The 16,817-nt window shown below is 50.0% G+C and overlaps 1 protein-coding gene across 1 annotated transcript in view; it reads left to right on the top strand.

Annotated features, from left to right (window-relative positions):
* RPS7 (ribosomal protein S7) overlaps positions 1 to 16,609 on the top strand; it is a 90,287-nt gene extending 73,678 nt beyond the window's left edge. The window contains exon 7 of the mRNA XM_078647867.1: positions 16,500 to 16,609. Within this exon, the coding sequence (XP_078503993.1) occupies positions 16,500 to 16,577 (78 nt within the window). The 3' untranslated portion in view covers positions 16,578 to 16,609. The remainder of the gene's footprint in view (positions 1 to 16,499) is intronic.
* The last annotated feature ends 208 nt before the right edge of the window (positions 16,610 to 16,817 follow it).

Raw genomic sequence — 16,817 nt, 5'->3', positions numbered from 1 at the left:
CAGCAAGTGATCCCAGGGTGGGTGCCAGGACCTGGCCAAAGAAGCTTTATGCTGATAACGTCATTGTCTTAAGAATGAAATGAGCTGCAGTAAGCAGCTCTGTAATGGGCCATCACCAACATCTGTGAATACTTTTACATGTTGGTGCGGCCTGCCTGACCATAGTTTGACAGTCGTGCATTTGGTAGCATTTTTAAAACTATTGCAGAACTTAACTGCAATGTTTAAATATGCCTTGTGTTTAAGTTGAATAAGTAAAGTCGCATTTAAACATTGGCAACGTAATAGAATAATTGTGAAATTCTGAGTGAGGGGCTCAATAAATTAAATTTTTTCATAAGGGGGGTGGGGGGGGGGGGTGCTGAGCGCAGCAATTGAAGTTTGAAGACCACTGGTGTGGGGGAAAGAGCTGTCCGAATTGAGGTTGCCTCTAATAGATCGTACCTGATGACTCAAACCACACTAGGGATGGAACTGTATCTGGAGAGTGTTTACAATGCCAAGATAGGGTGTTACTGACTAGATTTAGGTTTCATCAGATTGAGTCCACTCATTTGCCCGTTTTACCCTAAAACTATTCTCTTCTGCCCTTAAGATGAGCACGCATTGCAAACACTAGGCACACTTTGCATTTTTATGTAGGTTTTATTGTATTTGTCTGCTTCATATCTTGGCACTTTGATATCTGCAAGTGCTTTTCACACCTGTGGTATGTGTAGGTGTTGTCCCTTTTCTTAAATATGCCCTCCGGTACAGGCAAAAATATTGTTATAGCCTGTGAATGATTTCTTTTTTCATAAATCTTGTCTTTATAATTTTTCCGTATGGGTTGCCATTTGATCTTTTGTATCTTTTAGTGCAATGCTTTCTTTGCTTATCGTATTAATGGCCCATACATCCCTGTTATTATAGGGGACTGTTGAGTATTTTTATTGACCAGTAATTGCATTGTACTCTGTTACGTTGGTTTGTATGCAGTGCTATTTATGTTGTAGATGTTTTAACCTTTTTTTCAAATGTACTTCTATTGTTTATTTTCAACCAAATGAAGCTTTCTAATGTACATTTTCAGTCTTATCGGTGCCCCTTTTAACCTGATACGCTGGATTATTTATTTGTAAGCTGAATATTTCCCACTGCAACTTGCGGTGCCGGAGTATGAATACGGGCTACATTACCATAGCCCCTAACAGAAACTCATTGTTTTCGCTTTATATTCCTATCTCCACCTCCTGGCTGTCTGCATTTTGTCTGCCATAAGGAACTCCGGCTAACTTATGCTGAAGATTCCATTAAACATTGCCCTTTGATGCTTTAAACAAAATACCCTCCCCGGGCACACCAATGCTTTGGTTGTGTTTGGAACAACCCCCAGGCAATTTTTAACCATTAGGTAATTATTGAAATCTGTGACCTGGGGATGAATGTCTTATGTCTTTCCTATGTTACACTTTGTTTCACCCAATCAGGCAGGCTCATTACTGATATTTATATTGTGACCAAACTTGACACATCTTGGCTGAAGCATGCCATTTTGAAGACTGGTGTCTTGGGAGAGGTGGGGAAACTATAAAGCGTACCAATAGGCAGTATGTTATTTTGCGAGTTGTCTGCCTCAAGCCTTTATTGCATACCTCTAGCTGAGTGTACTATTGAGGTTTGGCACAGGTTGCATATGTAGACTGCTTTGCTTTCCATTGGAACAGTTTAGGGAGTGGTGCTTCACCTGCTTTTCCTTGTGGTGTTTCTTTTCATACTCTAAAAAAAAAATGTATTTACGCAAAGTAAGCCAGCGTTTATCTTCTTCCTAACCCGAAAGATCATAACTTTAGATTTTGTAGACTTACACCTTTTCTTTCTTCAAACAATAAAAACCCTTTCAACATGTTCTGAATTTTTTTTTTAAATGAATGGTACCATGTCATAATATGAATTTTTACAATGTTTTTCTAAAGCATGGTAATTAGTTTATAAATTTCATTTATATTTGTACTTTGTTTTTATTTGAATAAAGTATTTTTGATTGAATTGTAGAATGCTGTGAAGGCTATGATCGATACACATTTTTCATCTGAAGAAAGCAAAGCACGGTCTTGCACATCTAGATAAAAAATAGGGCCTCATGCATTTTGTTGAGTTTCTTGCCTTTTTTAATTGCATTTCACTTTTCTATTTATCACCTTTGCCTAGAAGCATTTCTGATTTATCTCTACACCGACATGCACGTTTGCCTTAATCTTGAAAACGTAACTCCTTATAACTTTAAGATTATATTATTATTTTTTTATTTTTTTTTATTTTTATGAAACCTTTATTTTTTGCAGTTAACAGAGATACAAGACAGTCGCACCATTTCCAACCAAACAGAGCATTACACTTTCGGTACATCAATAGAGCATTGTACAGTCACATGGGCTAGAACACCTCATCACATCTGAGCAGTACATTAATGAACGACAGTCAGTAGGGTGGATTCATCGTTAGCAGAGCATTACGCACATCACAGTGAGGATTGCAAGTATCGGGGAAGATCCACTACTCTTGCAGACCGATCCAGCAACAAACTAGCCAGGTACAAGCAATGCATTAGGGAGGACGAGTATCAGACTACACGTGGAAAGCTGCTGATACAATCCCTACCAGGTGTCAGTCAGTGGCCCTATTGGTATCAGTGTACCTTACGCGCAGCACCCATGGTGTCCCCCCCCCCCCCCCCCCCCCCTCTTCCCAATGAGCGTAAGGAGTGTGGGTGCACTGATTTGGTGTTTGACGTGAGGTGATGCATGGTTTTGCAGCGTGAATCTTTCTGGATTCACTATGCTGTGCATTATTCCGCGGTCTTGTGGTTGGGTCCGGATTCGTAGTCTTTTCTTTGTTTTTTTGTTTTTTTTCTTTGCCCAGGTGGGCGTCGGCGTCACACCCCCTTTTGGGTGTATTTCCGGTGACGTCGGCATGCTTCCTGCGGAAGCTCCCACTCTTGGGCGCCATCTTCAGATTCTTTTTTTCCGCGGTCGGGTCTGGATCGTTCCCGTTTGGGCTCCAGACATTTTTGGAGAAAGAAGAAAGAAAATACAGAAAAGACGAGGAGAAGTCATCTGAAGACTCCAGGGGACTTCACCGACGAAAGACAAGCAAAGATAAGGCGTTTTCCATCCAGATCTTCGACGACCGTCGACGAACACGCGACCAGAGAGCCCCTGGACGCTCGAGGATGGACAACACGCCGTTCAAGTTCTGCCGGAACTGCCACCACAAGTACGCGCAGAAAGACCAGCACCCGGTATGCAACCTTTGCCTACCGGTGGACCACGAAAGCGGAGACTGCAACGCCTGTTCCGCCTTCACCCCGAAGACCCTTCGTGTGAGAGAGAGGCAGAGGGTAGCACACGCCACCCTGCAGGGGAAGGCCCCGACCCCGTCGCTCTACGAGCTGGGGATGTCCTCCGAGGAAGAAGACAACGCTGCCGCCGAAGACGACTGCTACACGGTCGTAGAGACCGATTACACGAAGACTTCTGACAAGGTAGGAGACTCTTCGGCCCCCAAGAACCCGAGAGACTCTGAGTCTCGAAAAATCGTGGGCAAGACCCCGAAAGCGCCGACGCCAAAAAAGGCGGCGTCCGCGACTACTCCCAGGCCCAGCGGATCCTCAGAGAAGGAGTCCCCGGCGCCGAGAGCTGCTGATCAGCAGAAGACGTCGAAAATCGTCCCCGAAAAGGATCGATCGACGAGGGAGAAAGACCCGAAACTGTCGACGACGACCAGAGACCCGATATCCGGTTCGACGACGAAAACTTCGACTCCGAGAGGCACGGCGACGAGCCATCCGTCGAAGAGACCGGCGGAACCATCCGACGCGGAACACGCGGCCGAGATGGAAAAGAAAAGAAGGCGCCTCGAGGCAGAGATGGAGAACTTCATGCAGCGGAAAAAAGATTTCGACGCTAGGATGAAGGCCTTCACGATCCCTCACAAGACCAAGCCACCAGTGCTGGAGGCGGTCGAGGAGGAAGAAGAGGAGGTCGCCGAAGTCACCGAGCAAGACCGGGACGTCGAGGTGTTCGACGACCAGGAGGAGTACGAGAATCCCCACGAGAGCTACGGCTATGGGGAGGAAGATGAGGGCAGGACAGACACAGTCGGCGCCCTATGACCTTCAGGATGTGGATTACATCGATGTCGAGACCGACAGCCCGGAGGAGGTGGTCGACACCTACCCCTCGAGGCCCTCGCCGCCGGACGACATCGGGGCCTACAACGCGGTGATACAATCTGCCGCAGCAGCTTTCAAGCTCAAGCTCGACGAAGAGAAGCAGAAAGCAGACTTTCTTCTGGAAACATTGCTCCCAACACAAACGAGGAGCCAGTTCCTCCCGATGCTCGAGAGCGTCTTGGCTCAGGGGAAGGAAGCTTTCAGGGAGCCCGCAACATGCAAGGCAGTGACTCCCAGAACTGAGAAGAAGTACAAGCATGCCGCAAAGGACCCGGCCTACATTCAGGGCACGGTCTCCGCAGACTCCATTATCACGGCCACAGCAAGGAGGAGGGCTAACGTACCCACTACCTCGGGCCCGCCACCGGATAAAGAGAGCAAAAGGATGGATCTGGTGGGCAGAAGGATCGAACGGAATGCCGCGACCCACTGGCGCATGGCTAATTCCAACGCCCTGGTGAACAGACACATGTACCAAATCATGGAGGGACTGGGACAGTTGGTGAAGGACTTGCCCCAGGATGCCAAGCAGAAAGCCGAAAAGCTAATTGAAGAGGGGAAGAATGCTGCAAATTCTTGCCTTAAGACGGCTCTGGATGGGGCAGACACGGCCAGCAGGCTCATGATGATGGGCGTCACGGAAAGGAGACACGCCTGGCTCAGGATATCCGGTTTCAAACCGGAGGTGCAACACAGCATCCTGAACACCCCGTTCAACGGCAGTACGCTTTTCGGACAAACAGTTGATGAGCAACTCAGCCAACTTAAGAAGGATAACGAAACAGCAAGATCCATGGGAGCATTGCAGTTCAGAGGGAACAAGAGGGGCACCCCGTCACGGAGGCCCGGCGGAAGAGGCGGAAACCAGCCAGGTACTTCACACCAGGCTTTCCAGCAAACGCACCAGGCAGACTCGCAGGGTCAGCAGGGCCATCAGAAACAGCCCTGGCAGTACCAACAAAGAGGCCAGTCCTTTCGAGGGAGAAATGGACGAGGACAAAATAGAAGAGGGGGCCAGCAGCCCACCTCCAAGTGACTTCGAAAAAATCCGTGTGCCCACCCACAAAAAAGATCCCAGGGGGCAGCACGTACAGATGGGTCAAGACAAACTAGACACCCACGACCACAGGACACCAGTGGGAGGGAGATTAAGATTCCACCTCCAGGAGTGGAGAGGAATCACATCAGACAAATGGATCCTCAACATTATCCAATTCGGATACTGCATAGAGTTGGAGGCGAGGCCAACAAGCAGAAAACCAAGAAGAAAGCCGCTAGCAAGCAAGCAGCTGCAGTGCCTTCAGGAAGAAGCAAAAGAACTCCTGCGGAAGCAGGCCATAGAAAGGGTACCATTCAAGGAAAGAAACACAGGAGTATACTCAACATACTTCCTGGTACCAAAAGTAGACGAGACAATGAGGCCCATTCTCGATTTACGGTTCGTGAACCGATTCATAAGAACGCAAAAATTCAAAATGACCTCCCTGCAAGAGGTGCTCCCACAGTTGCAGACCGGGGACTTCATGGTCACGATAGACCTCAAAGACGCATACCTGCACATCCCAATGAACAGGAAGCACAAGCACATGCTCAGGTTCACCGTGGGAGAAAGCCACTACCAGTTCACGACACTGGCCTTCGGTCTAAAATCGGCACCAAGAGTTTTCACAAAGTGCCTCGCAGCAGTCGCGGCGCACCTAAGAAGGCAGGGGATACATGTATACCCTTACCTGGACGACTGGCTGGTGAAAGCAAACTCATACCAGAAATGCAAGCTGCACGCACATACAGTGACCAGCACGCTCATAAACCTGGGGTTCTCCATCCATTGGAAGAAATCATCAATGGAGCCGGAACAAGTGAAGATCTTCCTGGGAGCACAGATCAACACCTTACAGGGCAAGGTGTTCCCCAGCGAGAAGAGGGCGAGGGCGCTGGTGAAGGAAACTCGCCTCTACCGGAAGGGACAAGCTCGGACAGTGAGGACGGCGAGCAAGATCATGGGGATGATGGCATCATGCATCCACCTGGTACCGAATGTACGACTCCACATGAGACCCATTCAAGAATGGCTACAGGAGCAATGGTCACAAGCTACAGGCAGTTGGGAGGATCTAGTGGTTGTAACGCACGCAGTGCAGAAGGAGATGACATGGTGGACCATGGAGAACATAGCAAGGGGAAAGCCTCTAACGCCCCCAACGCCAACAGTGACCATCACCACAGACGCATCCCTGAAGGGATGGGGCGCTCACATGGAGGAGCTCAAGGTGAGGGGACTGTGGACACCGACGGATGCCACAAAGCACATCAATTACTTAGAATTGAAGACAATTTTCCTTGCACTGAAGGCCTTTCAAACAAGACTGTACAAGCACAAGGTATTGATACAAACAGACAACACCACTGCGATGTTCTACATCAACAAGCAGGGGGGCACACAGTCCGCACCGCTTTCAACGCTGGCGCAGGAGATATGGAGATGGGCCATCCCTCTCAAGATAGACCTGCTAGCCATACACCTACCAGGGAAGGACAACATACAAGCCGATTGGCTCAGCAGGCAGACATCGGCATCCCACGAGTGGGAGCTCAATGCTCAGGAGACAAGATACCTGTTCGACAGGTGGGGGACACCATCGGTGGACCTGTTTGCCACACGCCAGAATGCAAAATGCCAAAACTTCGCATCCAGGCAGCCCGAGGAGGGGACACTGGGGAATGCCCTATGGATAGATTGGTCAAGGACATTTGCCTACGCCTTTCCCCCGATACCACTGATGCACAGAGTACTGAGCAAGTGCAGAGCGAGCAACATGACACTGATACTGGTCGCACCGCAGTGGGCGAGACAGACCTGGTACTCGCAGATCATGGAGATGACACAGTGTGCACCCCACAGATTCAGCAGGAGGAAAGATCTACTGTCCATGCAGAACGGAGAGGTACTGCATCCAGAGCCAGAGAGCATGAGCCTAGTAGCGTGGCTCCTGAGGACATAGAGTTCGCACATTTGAGACTACCAGAAAGCACCCTGAGGGTACTTCGGGAGGCACGAAGGCCCAGCACTCGAAAGTGCTACGTTGCGAAATGGAAAAGATTCACAATATGGTGCAGACAGGAAAGACTCCACAATAAGATGAAGAGGGACTCCACAGTGCTAAGGTACCTGACGCACTTACTGGAGAAGAACCTTAGCTCATCCTCGTTAAGAGTTCACTTGGCAGCGATAGTAGCCTACACAAGGGAAGAAACGTGCAGGAGCTTCTTCACATCACAGGTGGTGAAGAGATTCCTAGAAGGAGCGAAAAGGATCGCACCACCCAAGCGGGTGCCGCCACCTGCATGGAACTTGAACACAGTCCTAACGGAACTCATGAAAGAGCCCTTTGAACCACTTCACAAGGCCTCCCTAAAGATGCTAACTATGAAAACAGCCTTCCTGGTTGCGATAACGTCCTTACGCAGAGTAAGCGAGCTTCAAGCGCTGACGCTACAAGAACCATACATACAAATACACAACGATAGAGTTGTGATGAGGACTGACCCACACTTCATGCCGAAGGTAGTATCCAATTTTCACATGAACCAGTCGATACAGATACCGAGCTTTTTCCAAAAACCCACAACCAGCGCAGAGAGAGCTCTGCACACCCTGGACGCCAGAAGGGCAGTCATGCACTACATTGAAAGGACAAAGGGGCACAGGAAAACGAAACAGTTTTTTGTGTCCTTCGCAAACAGTTTCATGGGCAAAGCAGTAACCAAAAGGACCATTGCACGATGGATCGCACAAACAATCCAACTCTGCCACAAACGGGCAGGACAGGAACTGGCTGAGGGGACGCGTGCCCACTCCACCAGGAAGAAGGGCGCTACAATAGCCTTCCTGGCTAACACACCCATAGAGGACATATGCCTGGCGGCAACATGGGCTTCGGTGCACACGTTCACGAAGCACTACTGTGTGGACATACAAATTAACAAGGAAGCTCAAGTGGGACAGAAGGTGCTACAGCACATATTCAACACCCAACGCTCATCTTCCACCCAGCCGCCACAGAGATGAGAAACCGCTACAAAATCTATGCACAGCATAGTGAATCCAGAAAGATTCACGCTGCAAAACGAATAGTTTTCTTACCTGTCGGTGTAGTTTTGCAGCTTGAAGATCTTTCTGGATTCACTAGCGAACCCACCCACCTCCGCCAGAAAGATGAGGCTGGAGAGAGAAGAGGTGGTTAACTAAAGAATAGACTTTGAAAGTACAAAGCGGTAAATACAAACTAAGATGAACATTGCCATTACTTCGGAAACGAAAGAAACACGGAAAAAAAGAACCCGAAGATGGCGCCCAAGAGTGGGAGCTTCCGCAGGAAGCATGCCGACGTCACCGGAAATACACCCAAAAGGGGGTGTGACGCCGACGCCCACCTGGGCAAAGAAAAAAAAAAAAAAAACAAAGAAAAGACTACGAATCCGGACCCAACCACAAGACCGCGGAATAATGCACAGCATAGTGAATCCAGAAAGATCTTCAAGCTGCAAAACTACACCGACAGGTAAGAAAACTATTCGTTCCCACCCCCTTAGGGGGTACCCTTACATGTGCCTAGTCCCTAAACCCTGCGTGCATGGAAAGTCCCAACTTGACCACCGCATAAGTGTACCAGGGGGGGCCTGTGTCGCGTGCCTCGCAGATAACCGTATCCAAACTGCAGGTTTCCCACAGCCTTCTAACTCTCAATGTTGAGCAGCCCGCCACTCCACTAGCAGAGAGAGGCTGTCCCCACCAGCCAGGGCTGTTATAGTTGTATCAGGGCGCCGTACGACAGTAAGTTGCTCATTGCTCAGCCGTCTGACCCTCATCCGCGCAGGTGTCACTGTGAGCCACCTGGGACAGCCAGTAGAGCTGCAGCGGGGACCAAATATCTTTGGGCCTGCAACGTGCTGGCATTAAGTCTGCATAGATGCCATGTTGATCTTGGCAGTATGTAAGATCATCCAGCCATTCTTTGAATTTTGGTGCCCTGCCCCTCCCCCACCTGCAGGCTACTCTCCTTTTAGCGAGGAGCAATGCAATATCTACGAATCGTCGGTGCGTTTTGGGTATATCTTTGGTATACCCCAACATCAGCACCGGGTCTAGTGGAAGAGGGCCTGCAATCATAACCTGGAGCGCCGCATGCACCTGCGTCCAATACTCCTGTATCACGCCACACTCCCAGGCCAGATGAAGTAAGCCCGCGCCCTCCGAGCGGCATCTCGCGCACCTGTCATCAGAGAGATGAAATCGCAATTTCCTGACTGGCGTGTAATAGAATCTCTGAATAAATGTGTAGTGTATGATTTTCAGACGACAGCTGGACGAGACATTTGCCGTGGCCGAGCAGCAATAGTACCATTGCTCTTCAGTGAGTTCAGCGTCCAGTTTGGAATTCCAATTGTCTCTCGCTTTGGACCGTACAGGCGGACGCTGCGCTCGGATGTTATTATATAACTTAGAAACCATGTGCCTCCCATCTGACACCAGTAGTACGTGCAAGGGCAGTACCACCCCTGGTTCATCCGGAAAGTTGGGGAGTATGTCACGCATACCCTGACGAAGCCTAATATAGTAAAACACCTCCATCGGGGTCGGGGGGCCTGCCTGAAATATCTGATCTTTTTTACGAAATAGCCCGTCCTTGAACAAATCACCCCATGTATTTATGTGAATGCGCTTGCACATAGATCGAAATCCATTTTCTAGTAACAATGACAGTCTCGAGTGGTACGTTAGGGGGAGTGCAGGTGAGTAGAGCATGGGAGCGTCGAGCATAGTAGTCACTCTCCTCCAGGCATCGATAGTACACGTGACTGTGGTGGCAGGCGTCTCAATATCTCCAATCACTCCCATCAGCATACCGTTAAGCGGAAGCGGATGCGCAATCCATTCTTCAACCGCAGTCTGTGGCATAAAGGGAGTGGGACTGGCCCAGTGGTAGGCGTATTGCGCCTGAGCACTAAGATAGTACGCTGCAAAATCCGGCACGTCAAACCCACCCTTTTCGTACGGTTGTGTCCAGACCGCCCAGCTAAGCCGTGGTTGTTTACCTCCCCAAAATAAGCGAAGAAGTTCAGTCCGCAGTCTCTTAAAGAAATAGGGGCCCGGGTAGTAGGGGATATTCTGAAAAAGGTACAGGAACCTTGGGAGGATTATCATCTTGATCAGTGAGGCTCTGCCTGCCATCGAAAGCGGCAGGGCCAACCAGCGAGTAATATTGTCTGTCAATTGCGAGATTGCCACGCCATAGTTCAGCCGAATAGTATCCTCTTTATTGAGCGATATCTCAATGCCCAGGTACCTGAGTTCCGAACTGCACCATTCCAGGGGGTAGTCCAATTGGAAATGGTCAACCGAGGCCGTGAGGGGGAAGAATTGAGATTTCTTCCAGTTAATGTGCACTCCGGACATGCCTCCAAAAACAATAAATTCCCTCAGGATTGGGTTAAGGTTCTGCTGTGGGTGCCGCACGTACAGGGTAACGTCGTCCGCGTATAGAGAAATCCCTATCTGCCGTTGGTGGTAGTTAAAGGCACTGGCCTTATGTAGTTGCCGGACCCTGCATGCCAGTGGCTCGATTGCTAAGGCGAAAAGCAGGGGCGATAGGGGGCAGCCCTGCCTGGTCCCTCTTGTGATCGGCATTTGTTCAGAAAGCACACCATTAATGACGACCCTGGCAACCGGGGCAGTGTAAAGAAGCTTCACCCAGGAGATTAAAATCTGAGGAAAACCCATTCTATCCAAAATAGCCATGAGGTAGCCCCATTCCACAGAATCAAACCCTTTAGTGGCGTCCAGAAACACAGCGGCAACAGGCAGCTCAGGCGCGATGGTGGGGATAAGGGAGAATAGCGTGCGAAGGTTATGCGACGTCGCTCGACCTGGCACAAAACCAGACTGATCCGGTAGCACCAGGGTAGTCATGAGGAGGGACAGCCTAGTCGCCAACACTTTGGCAAGAATTTTTGCGTCACAGTTCAGAAGCGAAAGGGGTCTATAAGAGTCGGTGTCTAATGGATTTTTCCCTGGCTGCAGGAGTGAGGTAATCGCCACCTCTCTCATTGAGCCCGGTAGTATCCCCACCTCAAGCGACTCTGTAAAGACTTCCCTCAGTACCGGTGCCATGATGTCAATGTAGCACTTGTAAAATTCAGCTGGAAGGCCGTCCAGCCCTGCAGCTTTGCCGTTACTAAGGGACATGATAGCATCTCTAATCTCGTCTAGTTCAAAAGGAGACCCAAGAAAGGCCCTGTGACTGTCGCCAAGCCAACACAGCGCTATGTCATCAAGGAAGTCTCCCAACTCCACGTCGCCTCCCTGCTGCGTGGAGTACAATTGTTTGTAGTGCTGTAGGAAGGTGTCTTGTATCCGTTTCATGTCCTGATAGGTCCCACCCTTGCCATCAGCGATTTCCAATATATGGGTAGCATAGCGCTGGTGTCGCGTGAGCGCAGCGAGTACCTTCCCCGGTCGGTCCCCCTCGCAGAATCTCCTAGCCGTCCAGTATTTGCCCCGGAACTTCACCTCCCTGGCAGCCTCTTCCTCAAAGGATGAAAGCTTAGACCTGAATTCCTGCGCTAGTTCAGGGCTAGGGTTGTGGACCATCTCCGCCTCAAGGGCTTTAAGTTCTGATTCAAGTTTAGTCAGCGTGCGCACTAAGTCCCGTAGTATCCCGCAGCTCTTAGCAATCGTGATACCTCTGATAGTCACCTTGAAGGTTTCCCAAATTGTCTCTACACTTTCGACTGTCCCCTTATTTCTAGGGAAGAAAGCCTCTATCTCTTCACCAAGTTCATGTTTAAAGACAGGGTCAAGAAGAGAAGAGGGGAATAGCCGCCACGGTGGTCGCAATTTGTGCAGTCCAGGCATCACAATTATAGCCAAGACTGGGCAGTGGTCGGAGTAGGTCCGAGGTAACTTTAATGACACCATTGGCTAGACCCCGTGATATAAAGCAGTAATCAAGTCTCGCCCATGCACGTGTGTATGCCGTGAAGTGCGTGCCCTCTCTAGCCACTGGGTGCGTGAACCTCCAGCTATCTGAGCCGTGCCTCAGATAGTATACCTTGCAGTGTGTCTCGAGCTTTGATGTTGTATTGGCCACTCCCTTCTGACCTATCCGCCACAGGCATCAGCGATAGGTTGAAGTCTCCCTCCCCCCCCAGACAACGTGTGCGGCTTCAACCTCCAGTACATGACCCCACAATGTCAGGAAGAAATCAGGTGTCAACATTGGGCGCATAACAATTCACAATCATGACCACATCCGTGCCCCATCTGCCCCATAAAAGCACATACCTCCCCTCCTTGTCCACCCTCGCTCCCAACTTTTGGAATGGCAGTGCTTTGTTAATCAAGATGGTCGTACCTCTGGAATACGTGGAATATGAAGAGAATTCTCTCACATGCGGCCACCTACACGCAAATTTAGGGTCCCTTCGCGGGTCCAAGTGAGTTTCCTGGAGCAGCGCTATCTGCACATGATGTCTATCTAAGTATGTAAGTACATTTCTACATTTCCTGGGATCATTAAGGCCTCGTACATTCCAGGACAAAATTGAGATGTTATCCAATGCATCATCACCCATTGCAGCCACCGTGCTCATGATAAAGAATCACGTCCAAATTAGCAGCCCTCAGTCGTACTGTACCAAGTGCAGATCTTCTCTTCGTATGAAACATTCGCATCTCCCATTCCGTAACGCTGTCAGTCACACTAGCTTCAACGTCTGTATGCACGTCAGTGATATCTCCCAAAACAGTGCCTATAGTTACATCCCAATCCCCAACAATCATACTTCCTCCCCCCTCCCCCCGTATGCAGCAAGCCAACGCACTCGCTCCCAGTCCCCCCCCCCTCCCACTGAAGCAACCCAATCTTGACAGTACCACATCCCCACCCCCCTCCCCGAAACCCATGTTCAACAACCATCAAAAAACTGTGTGGGGAATCCCCTTCTGGGGGCATCAGAGGAACGCAACAATCCACCCCGATAATCTCCTCCTGCCCCGCCCCGCTCGTGCCATGCGAGAACAGTCAGAGATAGGGGGGTGGTGCCTGGTATACATTACCCCTGCAGATTAGAACCTGTCCAACATGCCAGCATCTTCCATGGCGGCCACCCCAGGTGGGGGAGACTCCAGGGCATTCAAGTGAGTGTCCCCTTATCAGCTGCAACGCACATCTCCACCAGTTGTGCCATCAGTCTGTTCGCTCCAACGATATCCCAACTATCGGACCACAGTACGAAATTCACCAACTCAGTCACATCCCGTTTGCGTGGCACTGGACCTACAACTCAATCCCATTACAAGGTAGCCCATCAGGGGCTTGGTCAAGTTCAAGGGGACAAATCAAGTATCAGATCGATGATATGAGGTCAATCAGTGTATAGCAGAGAGGCACAGTCAGTCGCCGGCATTCTCCAAAGGTTCTCAGTCTACACCACCATCCTCTTCGTTTCGCCTGCCTCCTCTAGCAGCACGGAGTTTTTAATAAAGTCCTCCACCTGCTGCGGATTAGTGAAAAAATATTGTTTGGCCTGATGGGTCACTCTGAGTCGCGCAGCGTACAGGAGTGCATAGTCCACTTGCATTTCTCTAAGCTTTTTCTTCACATCTAAGAACTTCTTCCGCTGTTCCTGTACCATAGGGGTGAAGTCCGGGTATACTGAGAAGTTCACACCATCACATGACAGGTTTTCGTTCGTCCGCGCCGCCCGTAGTGCCGCGTCGCGGTAGTTGAGTAACCGAGCGATAATAGGCCGCTGCGGTCTACCCGGTTCGGGCCGTGGACCTAGAGAACGTTGTGCTCTTTCGACAATAAATTGACTGGAGAAGGCTTCCCTACCCACTGCAGTCGTGAGGATGCGTTCGACATATTCTTCCATACGTCCTGTGTTGGTGGATTCCGGCACTCCTATGACGCGGATGTTATTGCGTCTACTCCTCGCCTCTAACTCCTCATTCTTCGCCGCTATCACACGCAGTATGTTGTCCATTCTGGATAGTCTGGTATCGTGGGACGTCGACGTATCCTCCGCGGCCGATATGCGTCGCTCTGCCTTCGTCAGGCGTTCCTCATAGACCTCCAGTTTCTGTGCGACCCCGTCCATCCTCGAGGACAGCCGATCCACTTTGTCCACTATTGTGGCGAAGCCCTGTCTCATCTCCTCCATCATGCGCATCTCAGGGGTCATGGACGTGGAGGGGGGGTTCAGTGCCCGCCGGTCCACGGGCACCACCAGAGCCCGCCGTGTCTCGCAGCTGTTTTCTAGTGGCCGCGGGCTCAAAAGAGTTTAGGCTGTTTATTGTCATTCTTCCCCATTGTACGTCTCTTGTAGGGGCTAGAGGCGCTCGGAAAGGTACGGTTAGCGCGGTCCTCACTGCCCGCCGACTATCTGTTTTGCATCCGTATTATCAGAACAGTGGTTGCGCAAATGGCGGCCCCTTCTGTGCGAGGAGCGGTCCAGCAACACGCAAGAGTGCACCACAATATAAAGTGACTTCCGCTCCAGCAATCGAGGTTACCTGCATTCACTCATGAGGGGGTCAGAGGTCCCACTCAGCCCGTGGCCTCGCCGCAGTGCGAATGATAAGTGCGCACTCCCGTGGGCCCCAGACACTCGGCACCTCCACAACCGCGTAGTACCCACACGCCTGTGGGTGTCGTATATCGTCTGCCGGTGATGTGGACCGTAGTATGCTCAAAGTGCGCTCGAGCAGTCCCCCTGCCTCGTAGGTATGCTCTCAGAACCATGCTGGAGAGGCTCAGGGGAGAAGGTTAACCGTGCTGCCGGCGGGCGACAACCAGTGAAGGGACCGGCCCAAGACAGTGCCCCCCAGAAGACTCCTGACGCTTCTCAATCCACCGCCAGCAGCAGCGGCGAGCCCTCGGATGGAGCGTTGGCGCTAACGGGAAGCAGCACAACAAGCCCGGGGCCCCGCTCAATCACCTCCCGGTGCAGGCGGCAGGCCTCCGCTCTTCGCGTAGTCCCAGCGAGTCTTCGCGTCACCGCTCAGTGTCTCTGCTGTTTGCAGTGGCCAGTGGAAGGGGAAGACTCACCGCCACAGCAGGTCCGCCGAACATCAGCAGGTTCCGCACTCTCCAGACGGGCCGCCCCGCGTCCAGGGCCTGTCTACCTTGTGGCGAGCCCCGGCCTCTCGTAGTCGCGCCTCCAGGCTATTGCGCCGCCTTTCCGCAGCAGCGCGCCCCGGTCAGCCTTCCCACACGACGAAGTCCGGTGTCCGGCGTCGGATCGCCTCCAAACTTGGACAGGATCTGCAGGGCACAGCAACTCACTCGCTGAGATTTACAGGTGGGCATCTGCAGGACAGAATAAGTTCAGGATAGTTCTGACCAGGCAGCCAGAGCCTCACTAAAGTGCGGCCATTCGCTCGTGCGCCCTCTAGCGCCGCCAACTTTAAGATTATATTAGGTCTGTAACAACTGAGATTTTATTTTACCATTTAAGCGTCTCCATAAGTTGGTGTCCAACCACAATCCATTAAGGAAGATAGCCCATGCACATGACTCCTTTTCTATTTGAAAACTTTTTTTTTTTTTTTGCCCAACTCTTTACATAACCCACCGCTCAACTGTTGCTACTAACTGCAAGGTTGATAGTCACATTCAAGTTGTGCACAATTATGCATTCAATGGAAACAGTGATTTAGTGATGCCAGTGTTTAGACGTGACCTAACCAACTAGCTTACAAATGCTGCCTTATTCAATAATTTTTAATACAGCGCTTTCCCAATAAAACATGTCGTCTCTGGTTGCTGCAGGTCCCAAGACCCCCTTTCACACTGCGGGTCAGTTGTGAAGATGCCAGTCCCTCAGCTTCCTGTGTTAAAAAAAAAAAAACTCAATTGTAACAAGTAACGTTTTGTGGTTAATGTTGGTGGAGTTTAAAATCTGAGTTATGTTGAGGATTTAGATTGGTCTTGCACTGCAACATTAGCCCTCTGCACAGAATAACTTTTCTCTAAAGTTGCTTTTGCGTAGCACTTAAGAGATGACCCAGTGGAGTTGTGCACTAATTTATAGCTAGACTGTTTGACCTAGTTTGTCATAGCCTTTGAGCTAGTGAGGTTGCCTTCATGTTAGTCTATGATGTTCACTGGGAAGGCAAACCATGCAGCTTCTATCTTATTGTAAATGGTGTCACTTTGCTTATTTATTGAATGCTATAATGATCATTTGCTTATGGTATTCATTATGCTTGCTTTCTTTGCAGGTGGAAACCTTTTCTGGCGTCTATAAGAAGCTGACTGGCAAAGATGTTGTATTTGAATTCCCAGAATTTCAGTTGTAAAATGATTCATAAATAAAAAAAAAATCAATTTCTATATGCCTTTTTTTAATTTATATGTATAATCGTATGTTTTGACTTGTCTTTAATTTGTAGTCCTGAAGGAAATTAAGTACTTTAATAATAAGTCTTGGGTTTCCGTCGCACTTGGGTAAGGAGTGAGCTAGATTATAACCATGGGTTGCTGTGTGGTTGCTAAACTTGCTGCTGGAAGTTGGGCATTTTTTAAGCAGGGTTGTCATT

The sequence above is a fragment of the Lissotriton helveticus genome, chromosome 6 (assembly GCF_964261635.1).
Source record: "Lissotriton helveticus chromosome 6, aLisHel1.1, whole genome shotgun sequence".
In the NCBI taxonomy this organism is placed as follows: Eukaryota; Metazoa; Chordata; class Amphibia; order Caudata; family Salamandridae; genus Lissotriton; species Lissotriton helveticus.
The sequence above is the reverse complement of the archived record's forward strand: the minus strand, read 5'-3'. Positions and strand labels throughout refer to the sequence as shown.